The following is a 19,920-nucleotide window of genomic DNA, read 5'->3' on the forward strand; positions in this document are numbered from 1 at the left end:
CCCTGTAATGCCTCAGTATCCAATATAAAACTACAAAAACTACTGTTCTTTTGGTTTGAGTGGTATTTAATTAAGTTCTTTTGGTTTGAGTGGTATTTAATTAAAACTTCAAATCTATGTTATTTCCACAGTCCAGTAATTTATTTTAAATTTGAGTAATTTCAAATTCCACAAACAAAACTGAATAACAGCAATATTTTGTTTGAATTTCTCTCTTCTGTACACTCAGTGATCTAAAACACCACAATATCCAACATACACAAACCTCAGGGAAGGGTTAGTAAACACACACAAGATTGGAATCATGGTGCTCTTTGCTCCTGAATGGAATGGTCCCACAGAAAAAGCACAGGATACAGCACAACATAAGGGCACCTGTTACATATGAAGTGAGCAAAACATACTAGCATTTTCTATATGCATAATGGGGAAACCTGCATAGGTTAGAGGGCCTTTTATGCTCATTTAAAAATCAGGCAAGTTGTCTGTAACATTTTTCAAATAATCTGGAAAGCACTGCAATCCAGTGTAGGATGTGCTGATTAGTGTTTTTGTTGGCATTGACAGTCTTGCATGGTCATATGCCAGTATTTTTGCTTTAGCTTTTCTTTGAATAAAACAGATTTAAATGCATTTAGACAATACATATTTGTAAGCTGTTTACATACACTAAATTTAAGAAATTCAATATTAGAGTTTCTTTGTTTCTTTAAACACTACAGAGTGCAAATCAGATTCTTCACAACAGATTAAATATTAAGCAGTTCTTTAAAGAATGAGGGGGAAGAAAAAAAGGCCAAGTGAATAAAACATTGAAACTATTCCCCTTCGAAAATAAATTCTAAAATGTTGTGGAATGTGAAATAAGGTTTTAACATAGGTGATCCAAGTTTATAGTTAGAAACAAAAAGGAGTCCTTCATGAAATAAAGGTTACAAGAACACGTTGCCTGTTTCCCCCATTATAAACAGAGAAGTGGGTAGAGACGATGTTTCAGTACGAAAATAGGTGACTACAGGATCAGCTTTTCATCTCACATGCTGTACCCAAAGCCAGGCTGTGGCTGTCCATACGGTGGTGCGGTATAACCATAACCAAAAGGTGCCTGGGGAGGGACGGCAACACTGGGTCCTGCTGTCAGCATCAACTGGGGCTGACCTAAAGTAGAAGAAAACGAAAAGGAGCAGGGGCAGGGTGAGGAGGCAGGACAGACTGTTAGCATTTAGAACACTCCAATCTCCTCCACTCTAGCAACATAATCTCACCCTTGAATGAGTTGTGTATCGGGGGCACATTTGATTGCTACAATTTTGGGAGGACAGTCTTACTCTAAGAAGGTTCCTACCTAAAAAGTCAACAAATAGTGCAGGGCCAAAGGCCAGAACTGCTTATGACTGAACACAATATGCCTGACACTGTATACTTGACACTACCTACATGCATAATAAAATTAGCACAAGAAAACTTAGTTTTTTAAGACTTCTTTTTTTTTAAAGACAGAATCTTGCTGTGTTGCCCAGGCTGGAGTGCAGTTGTGCAATCTTGGCTCACTGCAACCTCCGCCTTCTGGGTTCAAGCGATTCTCGTGCCTCAGCCTCCCGAGTAGCTGGGATTACGCGTGTGTGCCACCATGTCCAGCTAATTTTTGTATTTTTAGTAGAGACGGGATTTTGCCACGTTGGCCAGGCTGGTCTTGAACTCCTGGCCTCAAGTGATCAGCCCACCTTGCCCTCCCAAAGTGCTGGGATTATAGGCGTGAGCCACCATGGTTGGCCTAAATGACATGTTATTAACATAACTTTTACAGTTAAATTTCTGATTTAAACATGTCTAAATGGCAATGAAACCAAATTCATTTATAGATGATCCAGTACTAATTTAGAGACAGCAAAATTAAAAATAAGACACATTTGGGCCAGGCGCGGTGGCTCACGCCTGTAATCCCAGCACTTTGGGAGGCAGAGGAGGGTGGATCATGAGGTTAGGAGTTCAACACCAGTCTGGCCAATATGGTGAAACCCCGTCTCTACTAAAAATACAAAAAAAATTAGCTGGACGTGGTGATGTGCGCCTATAATCCCAGCTACTCAGCACACTGAGGTAGGAGAATCACTTGAACCCAGGAGGTTGCAGTGAGCTGAGATAACGCCACTGCACTCCAGCCTGGGTGACAGAGTGAGATGCCGTCTTGGGGGGCGGAAAAAAAGACATTCAGACATTCTTTAGGTGTGAAATACATTAGAACATACACCTTCTATCAAATACTATGTTGACATTCTTTCTTACAAAGTTTAAATCGTTGTTGGCCATATTCAGAAAACATGACCTGTAGAGAACTTGGCTTAGAGATGGAAAGCAAGTAACACCTCTCTACCCCTACAAAACAAATATTCTTAACCTCCCACTACCGTGTAAACCTAGATCAAGATTTCTCCTACACAAAGGACTTCATGTCTTTGCTTTTTGTGGTTAACAACCAAAGCTGTATTTAGCAAACAAATTAATTTTGGAAACCAATTTTATTTATTTTATTTTATTATTATTTTTTGAGACTGAGTCACACTCTGTCACCCAGGCTGGAGTGCAGTGGCGCCATTTCAGCTCACTGCAGCCTTTGCCTCCCAGGTTCAAGCAATTCTCCTGCCTCAGCCTCCCAAGTAGCTGGGACTACAGGCATGTGCCACCACGCCTGGCTAATCTTTTGTATTTTTAGTAGAAACGGGGTTTCACCGTGTTAGCCAGGATGGTCTCGATCTCCTGACCTTGTGATCTGCCCGCCTCAACCTTCCAAAATGCTGGGATTATAGGCGTGAGCCAACACGCCCAGCCATAATGGTCATATTTTTATGTTCCTTCACCTGGTTATTGTGCTTCTACCTATACTCTTCAAAGTGATTGTTCAAATGAATCTGTTCACCAACTATGAAATGGAAAGGGGCAGTAATTCAGACATGTAGGTTTAAGAAGACATGAAACTGTCTTAAATATTCACTTGAGAGTTTGAAGATCCTATCTCTCTGGAAAGTTCTCAAATGGAAACTACCCAGTTATCTGCCCCAGTTAGAATTTAAAATGAAGATGTATTCTTTACGTAAAGCATACTAAAGGCAGCCTGGGCATATTCTCTCATCTTCTGCTCTTTTGAAAATGGAATTCATCAGTATTTCTTTTTCAGTAATTTATGAGCAGGTAATGAATGAGGGACCAGATGATAGGAAAGATTCATGTTATGATCTTAAATGACTGTTTTTGAGTTTTCTTGTATTTAGGATTATTTTAGTGAATAATATCAACACCTGCTTTACGACTTCTCAGAAAAAAAAATCATAGAAAGCAGTATTTCTTAGCAAGCCTTTTGCACTTTAGAAGCTTGTTGTATTCTATTTTGAGGCATAGTCTCTAAATAATTACTTTTCTAATGAATTTTTTGAGGTTACAGAGAGAGATTACCATAAACAATGGGTTGTGTCTCTGTAGCTTGTTCTTCTTCTTTTCTCAGTGATTCTGAAGCATCTAATTTATCCACCTGGAGAAAAACACATCATGTTAATTAGCACCCCAAAAGTATTATAAACCTAGATTTATGGCAGAAAGTGGAAAAGCCTTAGTATGTTAAATTCTGTCAAAATAAAACAGACTAGAAAGAACATTCTCAGTCCCCCTCAAATTCAATGGCAATGTTCATACTTCAGTCCAGCTGGTTTTCAGCACTGTCATTATAAACCCTCAGGAAGGAGGGATTTATAAATGCCATAAAAGCTCACGCCAGACTAAAACTGGGCATGCTAGGATGCAGCCTGAGGGAGGGAGAAAACGAGAAGGAACCACTTTTCAAATGAAGTTTAAAACTGATCAGAGGTAATAATGAACTCATGGTCTGGCAATACTTCCCTCCCCAGAGGAAATGGTATTCAAAAAAGTTAAATGAGCCTCGTGACTGGACAAGTAATTATGCAGAACAAGCTGTTCTTTTGCCAGTTGTGTATAGCTTCTGATGATATTGGTTACAGCTGCAGACTGAAGTTTAAGATTCAAGTGGCTCCATATTCAATCTTTTTGTATAAAGAAAGGCTGCATGTTTAATACTGTGTGGGCTCTGTTATCTAAAAAGTAATCGGTAAAGCCTGATTTTGTCCCAAAAATGTTCGCTTTTAATTAAGCCAAAAGTAAATGGCTACTATATGCTAACTACTCTTCAAAGTGGGTAGTATCAGACAGAAGTAATTCTGCAGAGCAGTCCAAATGTATTAGTGAAAGAAAGGAATTAGAATGCCTAGATCCTTCCACTGACTAGTTGTGTGACCTTGGCAAATCACTGCACTGGCCCTCAAATTTCCTTCTCTATATAATGAGAAGGTTGAACAAAATGATCTGCAGTTTCTTCTAGGGCTAACATGATTTGATTCTGTAATTCTGTAATGAAATAGAAGTGACATTACAACACTGGGACTGGAGAATCTCCTTCACTATACAAATTCCATTGCCTTTTACACTATATTTGTCTTTCAATATTTAAAAGCTGGTCTCTCAACCAAAGCCTTATACTTGGTCTATCATTATAGCTAAGTAAAACTAAATTTCAAACCTCAATGTTATCTATTACTGGTGGTTTTCAAGGTCATAAATGTGCTGGATGAGATAGGGGGACCAAAGTGCAGGGGGGAACACTTTCTGAATGTTCACTGCATGTTCTTCAAAAAGGCAAATTGTGAAAAATCACTTCAAAAAAAAAAAAGGTTGTAGACTTCAGTGGAAAAGTTTGTAAAATCCAGGTCCTAAAAAGATTCAGGCAGCACCTCATTTCTATTTGAAACTATTAAAAAAGTATCTTTCAGTCTTCGCATAGGCCATTAAGGTTAGGACACTGTTTTACATTTAATTGTTTCATTTTAAATACCACAAATATGAGTCTAATCCATCTTAATTTGTTAGGGAACTGAAAGTTTGAGAAAAGTAAGCCTAAGTAGGCTCCTTCAGATGAAATGTGGTTTTTCTAGCCTAGGAAGATGGATTAGTTTACGTTTATACACTATTATCCTATTTTATAGTCTAAATGATGTGTTACAAATTACCCTAGTACCAAATTAAAGACTATTATGTAGTATAAGTACCAGATGAAATGCCCATTTTTTGGCATCCACACTTAGAACAAAAATTATTACAGTTATAGAACTTAAAGCACAGCTCTGTGCCATCAAGGGTCAGATGGGGTTTTGCTAACTAACCAGTATTCAAGAAGGAGCTATAGAAGTTATAAAGAAAAATACATGGATGCCTGTACATTAGTAACTTCTAAGAAAAAAAAAGAAAAATGAAACAACCAAAAAGCCACCACTGCATAATACATTTCCGGACTTTCAAGGAAAAGAATCTGAAGTGAACATGTGTTTAAAAGTTAAGGTCTGAATCAAATGTTGAACACAGAAGTCCTATTAGAGAAGCACATGGAAGACTTAGAAGAGCTGGCAATATCACAATGCCCTAGCATACACATAGGAAGTTTGGGCATAGGGGGAAGAATTCTGAAGGAATAGCATCAAGCTAAGCAAAAAATTCTGATTCTTCTATATGATGGGACAGCCTCTGGCACTGGGACTTTCAATTTTTGTTTCCACTGATCCAATTTAGATTGCTCAAAAAAAAAAAAAAAAAAAAAAAAAAAAAGCATAGAAGGCTTTTAAGAACACAAGCTTTTGTTAAGAGCTGTAACAAAAGTTTCTGATCCTTGGATTTAAAAAGAAAAATTACAGGTAAGCATGTCAATGAATTCAGTTCCATCTGTACTACTAAAAATTCACTAAAATGTAAAAGGCTTTTCCACAAAGACTGCAATATGCTGCAGAGGAAAAGTAACATGCAGTCAAGTTATTTTGGTGTATGTGTGCATGAAAAAAAGGCAAAAGTACTGAAGCAAGAAGTGAGATCTGAAGATGACTTGCTATACAGGCTCTCAAGAAACACACACAGCCCACAGCAATGCTATAAGAGTTTCAAAAATAGTATGATGTAATTGCAATGACTGTTGTACATGCTCCATTTAAAACAATGCATAACACTGCAGTTCAATTACCTGTTTTTCACACACACGCTTTCTAACTGCCTTGCTTACTAGCTGCTGAAGGGTCTCACACACAATGCATTTTACTCAGGTTTGCCCTAAGTTCCAGTGGTGACTCCAGTTTGGTTCAACATAATCCCAAGGCATTGTCCCCCACCCAAATTCTTTTCAATTTGTTTCAACTCTCCTTTACCTTCCCACCCTTTTCTAACCACAATTTGATAACAGATGTAAGTTTGTTTCATTCATATTGGGATGGAGACAAGCCAATGAAGGAAGCAGCAACCAAAAGGTGCCTGAATTTGACCTCCTTGGACAAGCCAACTGATAAACAGGAGAGCAAATTTTAGGTAGCTTCAGAGGTATGCCTTATTACAGAAAGTAGAAGTTAATACTTTGTTAAAAGTAATTCATGTTGCTTAGCAACAATTATAGCAAGCTTGGCTCTCGTGATTAAAAAGGTTTTGATTCCTCTTAAAAATGGACTAGCACCATAAGAACTGGACACCTGGAGAAACATGAGGAAAGTCTCTTCGGAAGCAGCTAGTATCTCTTGTATCTACTTTCAGCAAAAAATTAGTAAGAATCAAGAGATCAGAAACTGGATCACAGTCCTTCAATACCAAAAAAAAAAAAAACCCCAAAAAGCCTTTTAGGGCATGTATATACATATATAAATTCAACAACTGTCAGGCAAGTTCACAAAGTAAAACCAGAGGCTGTTTTAATTTACTTCAAGTATTATGATAGTCCTATTAGGGTCCAGATACCCTGACAGGGAAGAGAAATTTCCTGTTACTTTGGAATTAATATGGAAACTCACCATACTCAGTTTTCCATAATATATTTCAGAGAGACTGTGAACCAACTACTGATTAGCCTCCTGCCCTTCCTAAAGCCTATTAGCCGATTAGTAGCAAACGTCTGCTAATGTCCTACAGTTCTATTAAAGTTATGTTTCAAGGGACTTGCAGAGGCTTTAGTGAAAATTTATTGGGGGGAAAAAGCAGCAGCAGCAGTGTAGAAAAGGAAGGAAAAAAATCATGCAAATTCCTTAGACTTAGTTCTCCAGACTTAAAGATGGAAAAGAATCAACTTTCACCTTTTCCTTTATTGCATCAACCTGCAAAGGAATTCAGAAGGTGGAGCTTAGAAAAAAAATCAAATTCCATATTGAGCATAAAAAGGTAGAATCAGCAACAAAGGTTTAGGGAAGAAACATCTAACCACTAAAAAGGTATGAGAGAAGTGAAAATAAAGGGCATACTGGAAGCAAAATTTAGATTTTTCTGTAACTTCAAAGCTTACTGCAGAAGAATTTATGCTACAGTATGAAAGAAAGCAGCTTAATCACTAGTAAAATTTACAGCACTTAGGTTAACAGCAGCTTAGAGACAGGTCTCACAAGTTGGCATTATGTTTAAGAAGGCTCTTCTCATCTATGGCTAAAACATGTTGGCTAAGACAAGGCAACATGTTTTTTCTTACATTGAATACAGAAAATGTTAATTCTTTAAAAACTTTAAACAGATACAATGGTATCTAATTAAATGATATTCTGAGGAAAAATTCAGTGTAGTAGGGATTGTTGGTAGTGTTCCCACTCCCCCCACCCCCACCTTAACTCAGGCAGGCTAAAGGAATCAGTTGGGAGACTCTGATTTTAATCATGCGTTTTGCTTTGACAAAAAGGATCCTCTAAAACCATTTAAAAATGTTCTACAGAGTGGAAGCTAGTAACTGCTGAAGATAGGGTGAGTAAATTCTTACATCAAAAAGGGACACTAAGATGAATAGTGAATTTTATAAGGCGATTAGACCCCCAGCTTGTTTAATGTGTTCACCTCCTATGATATTTTTAAATCAGGGGTTAAACTATCAAAAAAAAAATTGTGAAGATTAAAAGAATGTTAAGAATATACATGCAGCTTCCCCAGGGGAAACAGGCATAGACATCACTAAAGTCAGGAGCCAACCAAATAAAAGGGAATCTACAATACTAGTTATGATGATTTGAGTTACAAGAGCTGAGTTTGAGAAAAATGCTACTTTGAAATAAAATTTATCGAATCATTTTTAAAATAAAAAAGTATAGATTATTTTCACCCTCATAAATACACTGAGGGTAAACAGCTACATTTGAGTTCCCCTTCCAATCAGTGTCATTTTTCAGCTATTAAAAAATTTTCAAAAGAACAGGAATATTTTATGATCGACTGACTTCTACTAAATTAAAAAAATTAATGTGCATGTAGAATTTTACATATCTGCAAGAAAACTAATTCTGAATACACTTAGAAGAGTCATTACCTTTGTCAAGTATTCCTTCATGACCTGGATGAAATAGGGCATGGCAAAATCCATGATATTGTGCCTCCACGCAGTTTCTAGGACAACATCTGGCCTTAAAAGATCGTAACAGGTAAACAGACAAGCTCCAAAGCACTCTCTTTTTTCTTCCTGCAAAAACCACTGCAGGAGTTCTTCAGCCAACTCAGTATCTTTAGATTCAGAAGCATACTGCATTGCATCCTATTCAAAGAAAATAGTGACAGTCAAAAAACATTAGACCCAACATACTAAACTAGTAAACCAACAAAAACAATGGAAACTTTCCAATATAAGTCTGGTTTTGCAAGGGGAAAAGAAGCCTCCTAGTTGTATCATTTAAATTAAAATTTTCAAAGAACAGATAAGCTAAAGGCCTTTTTATTCCCCCAAACAAGTCTGACCTTAACATAAGAGAGCCCCTAGAATCAAGAAATCCATTAACTTAAATTGCCTTAAAGTCAGTTCTCATATTCACAAAACCAATACTTTTATTTATAGAATATAATCACTTGTAACATCATTTTAGGCCTGGTTTAACAGCCCCCGCCCCGCAACTTTATCAACCTTGTAAAGGCTGTCTTTCTTGCACAGCTCTACACTCTGTTTCCAGCGATTGTTGCCTTTGAAGAGATAAGCAGCAATTCTCCTGAACTCAATGAGTTCATGTTTTTCCAAACGCTGAGCAAGCGAGATATTGTCAAAGTTGTCATAAGCATCTATTGATGTTCGCAGAGCCTTAAAAAAAAAAGCCATCCAAATGCCAGATCAGTATCTTGTTTTAACATTATATTCCGTCCTCGATCAATGAGACCCTTAGATGGTAACGTGTAATATGACACCTAGATTCAAGCATCAAAAGGTATGTTTTTTCACTATACCTAAAGATAACATTTTCTCCAAGATATTTCAGTATCAAGGACTAACATATGGCTATGAAACTGATGAGATTTCTGATTTGGAGGGCAAGATTTTTTTTTTGAGATGGAGTCTCCCTCTGTTGCCCAGGCTGGAGTGCAGTGGTGACGCAATCGTGGCTCACTGCAACCTGCCTCTAGCGTTCAAGCGATTCTCCTGCCTCAGCCTGCCGGGTAGCTGGGACTATAGGCACGTGCCACCACACCCGGCTAATTTTTTTTGTATTTTAATAGAGACGGGGTTTCATTGTGTTAGCCAGGATGGTCTCGATCTCCTGACATCATGATCTGCCCGCCTTGGCTTCCCAAAGTGCTGGGATTACAGGCATGAGCCACCGCGCCTGGCCTGGAGGGCAAGATTTTATTCTCTAGAGAAACTTCTGATAAAACTCAGCATGGCAGCAGTACAGGGCCTCAAAGAAAATCAACAGAGAGAAACAAAGGCAAGTAGCTTAAGCTTCACTCTACTTGACTTTTGCTTATGTGAAATCCTTCATAAGAGAAAGTTTATACAAATACTAATAAAACAGTAGGCAAGAAAAATGGTGAATATAGTTAATATCAAATAAATTTTATGAACTAGTTAAGTGATCAGACATTTTTGACTCTACCTATAATCTAGATGTTAGAGATAAAGTAATCATATCTTTTTTTCAAAAGCAGTATCTTATACAAGATCTGAGCAAAATTCTGAAAACTTGGCACTTAATTAGAAGTAAGATTTATCAATCCTGAAACCTTACTAGATTTAGATCCTAAGAATGCAAGCACCTACTGTTTACAATCCTAAATGATAATGGCTTTTTAGAAAAATGGGAAAACGTAACTTTATGAGTCTTAAGATTATGTGCAAGAATCAAAAGGTTTTACCTGATAATCTTCTTCTGTAATAAACAGGTTGTTCAATGATTCATTCACAGATTTGTTGTTATGGTTCTGAACAGAACGCAAATATGGTTTCACCAGTGGTAGCTGTTTAACCTTTAAAATAGAGAGTTTGTTACAAATATAGCACATTATTGAAGTCCCAGGGACAAAAGTTATCCAAATATGTCCTAATTCCTTGCTATGAAGCTTTCGTTTAAAATTATTACTTTACCTTGCTGAAATAATTGACTGCACGAGTGTGATCCAACCGTGGAGACAGCACCATCAGCAAATCATTTAACAACAGAGGCTTGAATTCTAAATAGAACTGTATTGCTCTGTAGTATAGTTCCACATTGGCAACCTACAATGGGAAAATCCATACATAAGTCAGTTACTTCCTAATGAGCTTTCTCCTTCTGAATCCTTTATCTTCTGAAGAAAGTACACACCTTGGTAATGATATCTTTGAACTGCCCTTCTTTCCAGGCATCAGTTGGATGATTCATCATGGTAATTATGGCATTATCATATTCTTCATACTTGTCATACAAAAACACCAGTTCTGCCCAAAGATGAGCTTGTTCTGCAGCTCTTAGCACCTGCATAAGAAAGACTTAATTGCTTTGGATATGAGTCTAGCTAACAGCCTTAAAAAGAATAAGATATTTTGAAGTATTAGTTTTAACTACACAGTTGCTTCACTGTGTTACAATGACTGGTTACCTTGGGAATATTCACTCTAGACCAGAACAGCTCCAGGTGCTCCCTCATTTTCTGAGGCTTAAATTTAGAGTACAGAATAGCTAATTCGGTAAACATTCCCATGTGAGCTCGCTCAAGTCCCAGTGCTGCTTCCAACATGGTAATCAGCTCTTCAAAATAGCCACGATCCTGAACAAGAGAAATGTGCAGTTAAAGATAAGAATATCTATGGTAAAAGATCTCAGGTCATATAAAAGTTTCTTGTTAATTACCTGATAGTAGTTGATAAGTTCTTCTAATTCATCTGCGTGTACAACAATATGAAGTCCACACATCTGAGCAAGACGGAATTCTTTCCCATCTACACAGGCGAAGCAGACCTAGAATAAACATTTCCTTTCTGTGAACTCAAATGTAAACATGGCTAGTTATTTAAACTAATGTTTAAAGAGCGTTTCTTTAATTCTTCACTCAAACTTGGGTTTAGATTACCTCTTTCCATGTTCGAGTACTGTTAGCTTTCCTAGCCCCATCAACAGCTGCCTGATATTCACCCAGATGAACCAGGGTAGATGCCAAACGTCCAAAATTGGAAACATTATTGTACAACAACTTAGCAGCATCATACATTTTTTCATCATAACAACGGTCACCAACCTGGAAAAAAAAAGGTAACGCACATTCAGTAAGATATTAGTGTGAGCTTAATCCTCTTTTCAAATTCATACCTTCACACTGAGAAATAATGTTTTCCTATAGATTTTTCCTTGGAATTCTTCAGTTATGTTTTGATCCTACCAAGCTAATCAAGTAGCCCAATTAGTTTTTCTTAAATCTGAAAAGGAAACCCACTTGTTGGATATGAGCATTATTTGGTCCATTGATAAATTCTTCTAACTCTGCAAGGCGGTTTGTTTTAGCCAGCGCAAATATCAATTCTGTCTCCACGTAGGACTCTCGAGCCTTCTTACGGGCCATCTGCAAGTACTTCACCAGTTCTTCCCAGTTTCCTAAGTATAGAAAAAGAAAAAATAGATCCAAACACTAACATCCTAGTTTATCTTTCACCCAAGTAAATGAAAATTGCTATTCATTTCCTTTTCAAGGAAACATTGATAATGACAAATGTAAACTGTGCAATATTTCACTTCTGTATTATCACAGACCAAATGAATAGAAGAATTCTCTTTTTCCTGAAAGTTGTAAGGTTAGAGCACTATCAGGATTTTATGAGACTTCAAAAACAGAAAATTCATCTTCCCCACTTGTAAGTTTTGTGAACCTACAAATTCACAAAATACAGCCTCTTTTTATGTGGACTAAGATGGAGTACTAAAAGTTTTCACAGGAAACCATGCAGTATCCAACTCTTCTACAATTCGGAACAGACAGATATCTTAATGCTTAGCTTAATCATTTTGTGAGGTCTCAATATATAAGGTAAGAAATCATACCACTAGTATTGGCAGCCTGAACAACTTCCATGTAGGAGGAAGGATCATCTGCTTTGATGTAAGAATCAATGGCTTCTTTCACCATTCCTTTCTGCAACTGGGCTTTTGCAAGTTGACTCCAGACCGCAGGTTCATTGCAACGTTCAGCAAACTCATATGCCCGATCCAAGTTTCCAATATGTTCAATTAAGACCTAAGTACCCAAGTTTGAAATTGGGGTTAGAGTAAAATCAATCCTACCCAGAGCAATTACATTTAAGCTGTTAGTATTTTATTGCTCTTCTATTGCCATAGCAACCAGTTAGGCCCACCCTCATAAGACAGTGCATACACTGAATGAGCAGAAGACATTACATTTAGTAATTCAACTTAGGTAATCTAAAGATTTACCTGAACTGCTGAAGTATTGACATCAAATTTCCGGAAAATGGCAAATGCTTCTTCAAACAGCTCATTGCTGATGGCGATATTGGCAATATCTGGGGCATCATAATTATCCAAGCGGTTAATATACTCCATAACACGTGTACGGTCAGCTTTAATTGCGGTGAGGATAAGGAGGTTTTGCAGATTCCTTTAAGAAACAAAATAATATTTTAAATGCAATATTTTAAGTTTATCAGACATAAAAAAAAAAACCACTGTGACTAATAGAGAGGTTTTTGTCTCAAGAGATAGGGTGAGAAGGAGGGGGGATATTAGAAGAGTGAGAATTCAGGCAACTTTCTCTGATCTTTTTGTTCCTTCCCAAAACTGATGGGCCATTATTAAAGACTGACAATAAACAGCCAATGGATCCCTCTGAAAGCATACCTGTGTTCACTGAATACAGAGTTATCAAGGACAATTTTCTCCAGCAGTTCAATCAGTTCATTAGGAAGGTCTGCAGTCATGAAAGCCTTGACAGTTACTGACACTTCTTCAGGGTCCTGAGTCTCAGACAAAGCTGTTTGTACAACCTACAGAGGATATATGGGACATAAGTATTGAGAATCAAGTTGGTTTTAAATAAGGATAAGTTGGCCTCTCATTAGAAAACTTGAAATAGGCAGAAAAGAATGAAGTAGGAAAAAGACCTTTAAATTTACACACAGAGGTCTTTCTACACCAATCTGTATAATACGTGTAATTCTACTCTCTTGAAAAATTACTCTAGTTATATAATTTCTATCTTTTCCCTGATTAAAACATTATCCAGGCTAGCAATCATCATTATCACTTTAGTGGCTACACATAATGCAAAATTCAACTACACAGATGTGGAACTATAGTATCGGTAATTCTTCTAGTTTTGCCTATTTGCATGGCTTTCTAGATGCTGCAATGATTTCCAACCACCCCCTCCACATCCTTCCCCTAGGAAGCTTAGTAACTAGTTGGAATGTTCCTTAGAAATGCTTCCTAGGAAAGAAATGAAATATTAATAGCCTTCAACTTACTTGTTTCCAAAATGTTTTATTTATACTTATTTCAGGAGAATTTTAAGACTCATTATTAACAACTCTTCAATTTTTAGAGCTTTTAAAATATGTTGTCTATTTTATGTAGGTATAAAAGCCCATCTCATGTGCAGTTCTATACTTCTTGTTAGTAAGATATAACACTGATGCACTTGGTCTTTTGTATTTTCTCTTATCCTTATCTTTTGCTGACTTATCATTGTCTTGAAGTTTCCAATCAATTTAGCCACTTCTTTTTTTTTTACTTTTAATTTTTTTAATTTTTTTTTTTTTTTGAGATGGAGTCTCGCTATGTCGCCCAGGCTGGAGTGCAGTGGCGCCATCTCGGCTCACTACAAGCTCCGCCTCCCGGGTTCACGCCATTCTCCTGCCTCAGCCTCCCGAGTAGCTGGGACTACAGGCACCTGCCACCACGCCTGGCTAATTTTTTGTATTTTTTTTTTTTTTCCGTAGAGACGGGGTTTCACTGTGTTAGCCAGGATGGTCTCGATCTCCTGACCTCCTGATCCGCCCGCCTCGGCCTCCCAAAGTGCTGGGATTACAGGCGTGAGCCACCGTGCCCGGCCAATTTAGCCACTTCTTAGGTGTTAATAGCAATCCTTAATGTTTAGTTTGTTATTTTCCTTTTAAACTATGATGAACCGAGTTTTATATAATTAAGTCATGTCTTTTGGGATGTATTTTCTTTTTTTTTTTTTTTGATACTGTCTCGCCCGTCACCCAGGCTGGAGTGCAATGTTGTGATCTCAGCTCACTGCAACCTCCGCCTCCGAGGTTCAAGCGATTTTCCTGCCTCAGCCTCCTGAGTAGCTGGGATTACAGGCGCGTGCCACCACGCCCGTCTAATTTTTGTATTTTTAGTAGAGATGGGGTTTCCCCACGTTGGCCAGACTGGTCTCGAACTCCTGACCTCAGGTGATCCGCCCACCTTGGCCTCCCAAAGTGCTGGGATTACAGGCGTGAGCCACTGCATGCAGCTTATTTTTCTTAATGTATGTTATATACATTTATACTTATATAAATTTACATTAATTTATATATAACGTATACAATCAATTTACATTCATTAAATGTATATAAATTTTAATTTCCTTCTACTTTGTATTGCTTTGTCTCCTAGTTAAATATGATCCATTTGAGCATATGATGAGAGGAAGGATTGTATCCATAGTTAAAAATGTATAATTTTTACTGACAGTCATAAACATGTTTGCCAATGTTACCTGGTCAATTAGGGGTCTCCTGTAAGGATTGCTTTCCAGCAGCACGCTGCCCCACAATTCTGGATCCTTTCGACGTACCAGGTAGCGAGAAAGACTTTTGAAGAGGGAATTCTCATTGCAAACCTGAAGAAGATATGACAGATCAATTTCAAGGTAAAAAGTAAAAGCCTTTTTATAGCATTTTAGAGGTTATTTCCTATTGTTTAAACTCTGTTTATTGATAATCTTACTGATATTGGATCTACTTTTGGACTTTGATTCACGTACCAGTAATATACTGTTTTAATTATACAGGCTTTGTAATATACAATTTAACATCTGGTAGGACTAGTCCACTTTTACATTTTTCGGTGTTTTACTAGCTGTTCTTGTGTGTTTATTTTTCCATGTGTATATGCACATGTATGTACATAAGTGAGCATATGTATGTACATAAATATAACTATTTCCTAGCTCTGACCACTGAAAGATCTTAGAAGCAAATATACCTAAGCTCAGATCTTGACTTCTAATATTTTCAGAAAATAGGAGTCTTCCTCTGTTGTCCAGGCTGGAGAGTGCAGTGTTGCAATCATAGTTCACTGCAACCTTGATCTCCTGGGCTCAAGTGATCCTCTTACCTCAGCCTTCTGGGTAGCTTGGAACCAAGTGCATGGTACCTCCCCCAGCTAATTATGTAATTTTTTGTAGACACAGGCTCGCTATGTTGCCCAGGCTGGTTTCAAACTCCTGGGCTCAAGTGATTCTCTTGCCTCGGCCTCCCAAAGTGCTGGGATTCTAGGAGTGAGCCACTCACCTGGCCCAGATCTTGATTTCTAATACCATGCCCCAGTAAAAGGTTCCCTAGAGAAATGACTGACTCCAGGGCTGCGGAAGGTACAAAATGAGCTTGGTGTACTGTGTGCCAGAAAATAAGTTAAAATGCTCAAAGAACAATGAACCCATGACACAAAGACACAGACTGAAGAGGTTCTCACCAACTGGGACAATTTGAGCATCAAAATAAATAGTAATGGATTGTAGCCCATCAAATAAAATCCAAGAGTTCATGAATGCATGAGTGTTAACTGACAAATATGGAGAAACTGCTGGAGTTTGAAAAATTTTCATTTTGCAACCAACACAATAAGAATGGTTTAAGCAAGAATCAACAGATGCTAAATTAAGGGAGGGGGTAAGAGGATATTTGCATGGTCTTAAGTGTCTACTTATAGACTGTTTAATATCTGCAAGAGGGTAATAATTATATAATAAAGAAATGTTACAACTTGATAAAAACTGACAAAGGGGACAAATGAACACCGTGTGCTTCCGGATATAATACCATGAGAAAAACAAACCACCACTGAAGCAGTATTCTGGGTGGAAACGTATAATCTAAATCTAACCATCAGGAACCATCAGAGGAATCAAAATGAGACACATTCTATTTTTTAAAAAAAGACTTTACATTTAAATGAAATATAGACAATAGGCGAATCCATAGAGACAGAGTACAGTCTGGTGGTTGTCAGGGGCTGGGAGAAGGGGGTATGTGGAGGAACTGTTTAAGGAATACAGGGTTTCCTTTTGAAGTGAAAACCTGGAACTAGATAAAAGTGATAACATTGTAAATGTACTGAATGTCACTGAATTGTTCACTTTAAAATGGTTAATTTGATGTTGCTTTAAATTTCACCTATATAAAATAGTTACAAATAGAAAAAGCAACTATCTGTTTACAAAAATATCAGTGTCATAAAAAACAAAAGACTGAAGAACCATTCCAGAGTACAGGAGACTAAAGAGACATGAAAACTACAAGTCATATATAACCTTAGACTAGAGGGGAAAAAACTGCTACAAAGGATGTCATTGGTTAATTGACACAACTAGAATAGAACAGATTTTTAAAGGTATCCTGTCAATGTCAAACTGACTGAAGCTGGTATATTTCATGTGGTTAATGAGACAGAATATCCTTATTCTTAGGCCATACACTCTGAAGGGGTATAAGGCCATGATGCATTCAACTTATTCCCACATGGTTAAAAAATAATAGACGTGTGTATACACATATGTATGAATGGTGTGCCTGCACGTAAGAGTGTGAGAACACAAATGGTAAGGCTAATGGGGTTAAAACATTAACAAGTCAATCAGAATAAAGGGTATATAGACTTTATCCACTATTTGGGCACTTTCAGATTCACAATGATAAAGTTTTAAAAAAGCACCCACCATCCCCAAATGTCCCATATTACCTGAAATCACCCTGAACCTCTCATATAACAGGTTTTTAAAAATGCAGCTTTTTTACATATTCAGCTAGCAGTACTTACATTAATAAGTTCCAGATCACACTGGCCACGTTCATAAGCAACACAGGCCAGATGTGGATCTCTCTTCTCACAATACTTTCCAACAACGCGACTGTCATAGTAGGGATTTTCACGAAGAAATCTCTCCGGGTTGTTATTACTGTCTATGTAGATTTTGGCTAAGGCATTGTGAGTAGCAGGCTCCTCACAGCCCTCATGAATTCTGGCCTCTAGCCAAGGCAGAAGCAGTTTCAATCTAGGAAAAAGGGGAAAAAAACCTCACACACACATACTGCATTATAAATAATACACTCTTGACATGCTAACTATGTAAATACCTTATGGTCTACAACGTGCTTTCACTTTCACATACTTTTTTTCCCCCCGAGTACTGCTACATTGCCCAGACTGAAGTGCAGTGGCTATTCCAGCCATAATCATTGTGCACTACAGCCTTGGGCTCAAGTGATCCTTGGACTCAAAAGATTATTGAGTTGCCCAAGAATAAAAAGAAGATATATAAGGCTATTTTCACTCTCCCAGATTTATCTGCTATATGATATACCTACCTGCTTACATCTGAATAAAAGATTAGAAAGTCACACAGTGTCCTTTCTTTGTAACACGCAAAATATCTAGACCTTAGGAAATTTTGTTTATGGATAGAAATGGGGAGGTGATATTATATAGGCCAGATTATCTGAGAGTTCTTTCAGCTCTTAACACAGTTAACATACAGTATTGCCTACAGCCAAACCCTAAATACATACTGGGAATAAAATCTGGTAGCTTTAGAAGCTCTGGGTTTAATGGTTGTAGCTGTCATATAAACACTCCATCAAGGAGCACAGTTTTGCTATACTATAGCTTGTTTTGGTAGTCCTGATGACCATGCCTTCTTTTATTTTTATTTTTATTTTAAAGCCAGGGTCTTCTGTTGCCCAAGCTGGAGTGCAGTGGTGGGAACATGGCTCACTGCGGCCCTGACCTCCTGGGCTCAAGCAATCCTCTCACCTAAGCCTCCCTAGAAGCTGGGACTACAGGCACAAGCCACCACGCCTGGCCCAAGCCTCTTTTACCAATGATTTAAACATTAAAAGCAGCCAAAGAAAAAGCATTATTCTGTTATTTTGTCTATCAAATTCACATGGTTATTATGAACACTCCCATTAGGGAGAAGGCAATTTTAATAAATAGAGGCAAAAATCCAGCTCCTATAAACATGTGCAATCTAAGATGTGCCATGTCAACTTAAGGAATAAAAATTAGCTAAGGCAGGTCTAGACTAGCGACTTAGAGGTAAATCTAGCTTTTCACAATATGTCACTTAAAGACTAAATTATCTAACGGTAACTGCCATTTGCTTGGAATATGCAAGAAGATTATTTTCAGGTAATAGATTTAAGACTCAACTGAACCTCTTATTAAATGTTAAATTGTTATGACATGAAATTACTTGAAACTAGGCTCAAACCTTTAAGTCAGTATTAACTGTATATCTCTATTACCCTTAAATGCAAAATTTTTCCATGTTTGAAATATTCTAATATAAATTCTAAGAATATAATTAGTAGACCACCTATACCAACTCAGGTTAAAATGAAATCCCACAGACTTTCTTAATTTCTTCTTATATAAACAGCAGACCTTCCCACTAGCATACCACCTCACCAACCTCATTTATATCAGTACTTCCTAAACACTAGTTCCTCAAAATGTTCCAGCTAAAAAAAGACTTCACAGTCTGTAAGTTTTAGAAGCACTTATGCTATATTCTATTGGAAATCCATATTATCATGTATTACCATGTTAAGGTACTATAAATTAAACATCAGTTGAATTCAAGAGTTGCACAGGGAACTCTTTTGCCTCATACTTAAATAAACACCACGCTATTTGTTTTTATTAAGCAGCTTTCTCAGGTTGGAAACACCACACTACTGATCAGTAAAGAATTAGTTGTTAAATACATAGGTATCACACCTAACTAAACAGGAGACTTAGTACATAGTTTATATTAAAAACACATAAAGTCAAACCATATAGCTGTAATTATAAACATGCCCAAAAAAGGATCAACCAGGTTAACAGATTTGCTATGACAGCTATGTTTCAGAAAACAGACTTTTTTTGGGCGCTATTAGTTAGCTTATAACCTCTACGTGAGGTGTCTTCAGGAAATTATTCTCCACGTGTTGTTGAGTAGTTTTGGACAAATGACTACCTATATTTTTATCTATTGCCATGCTAAGAAAGAGTAACTTATCCCTGTTGAAATGGTACTACACCTGTTTCTTTTTTCAACCTCAGCAACAAGCTCATCAGTAGAGAATTGACCTCTTACAACAAGAATCAAGTTTTTTATGACATCTTCAGAACAGTCAACATCAAGTAATCCTCCAATAACCACAGGAAGTCGACTTGGATTCACCTGTGGTTAAAAAAAAGTAGAAGAATGTCACTATGTTATTAAAAGCAAAGAGGAATTAGAAAAAATAAAACCATTTATCTCTATCGCTTTTAAGCTCAGTTTTTCTTTAAGTTCAGTTTTTAAATTCAGTAATAAACTGAGGGTCTAAATTTGCAACTAGATAGAGGAATTTAGCAG

General features: G+C 37.2%; 1 protein-coding gene across 1 annotated transcript in view; it reads right to left on the bottom strand.

Moving 5' to 3' along the window:
* Window positions 1-78: 78 nt before the first annotated feature.
* Window positions 79-19,920, bottom strand: part of CLTC (clathrin heavy chain) — a 76,004-nt gene continuing 56,162 nt past the window's right edge. Inside the window, exons 16-32 of the mRNA XM_010364053.2 lie at window positions 19,601-19,743; window positions 17,334-17,568; window positions 15,013-15,135; window positions 13,143-13,288; window positions 12,720-12,903; window positions 12,330-12,522; window positions 11,728-11,885; window positions 11,368-11,532; window positions 11,148-11,255; window positions 10,897-11,064; window positions 10,623-10,772; window positions 10,403-10,534; window positions 10,174-10,284; window positions 8,954-9,124; window positions 8,369-8,590; window positions 3,451-3,526; window positions 79-1,158 (exon numbers count right to left, since the gene is read on the bottom strand). Of these exons, the coding sequence (XP_010362355.1) occupies window positions 1,034-1,158; window positions 3,451-3,526; window positions 8,369-8,590; window positions 8,954-9,124; window positions 10,174-10,284; window positions 10,403-10,534; window positions 10,623-10,772; window positions 10,897-11,064; window positions 11,148-11,255; window positions 11,368-11,532; window positions 11,728-11,885; window positions 12,330-12,522; window positions 12,720-12,903; window positions 13,143-13,288; window positions 15,013-15,135; window positions 17,334-17,568; window positions 19,601-19,743 (2,610 nt within the window). The 3' untranslated portion in view covers window positions 79-1,033. The remainder of the gene's footprint in view (window positions 1,159-3,450; window positions 3,527-8,368; window positions 8,591-8,953; window positions 9,125-10,173; window positions 10,285-10,402; window positions 10,535-10,622; window positions 10,773-10,896; window positions 11,065-11,147; window positions 11,256-11,367; window positions 11,533-11,727; window positions 11,886-12,329; window positions 12,523-12,719; window positions 12,904-13,142; window positions 13,289-15,012; window positions 15,136-17,333; window positions 17,569-19,600; window positions 19,744-19,920) is intronic.

Source organism: Rhinopithecus roxellana, chromosome 19, assembly GCF_007565055.1.
Source record: "Rhinopithecus roxellana isolate Shanxi Qingling chromosome 19, ASM756505v1, whole genome shotgun sequence".
Lineage (NCBI taxonomy): Eukaryota > Metazoa > Chordata > Mammalia > Primates > Cercopithecidae > Rhinopithecus > Rhinopithecus roxellana.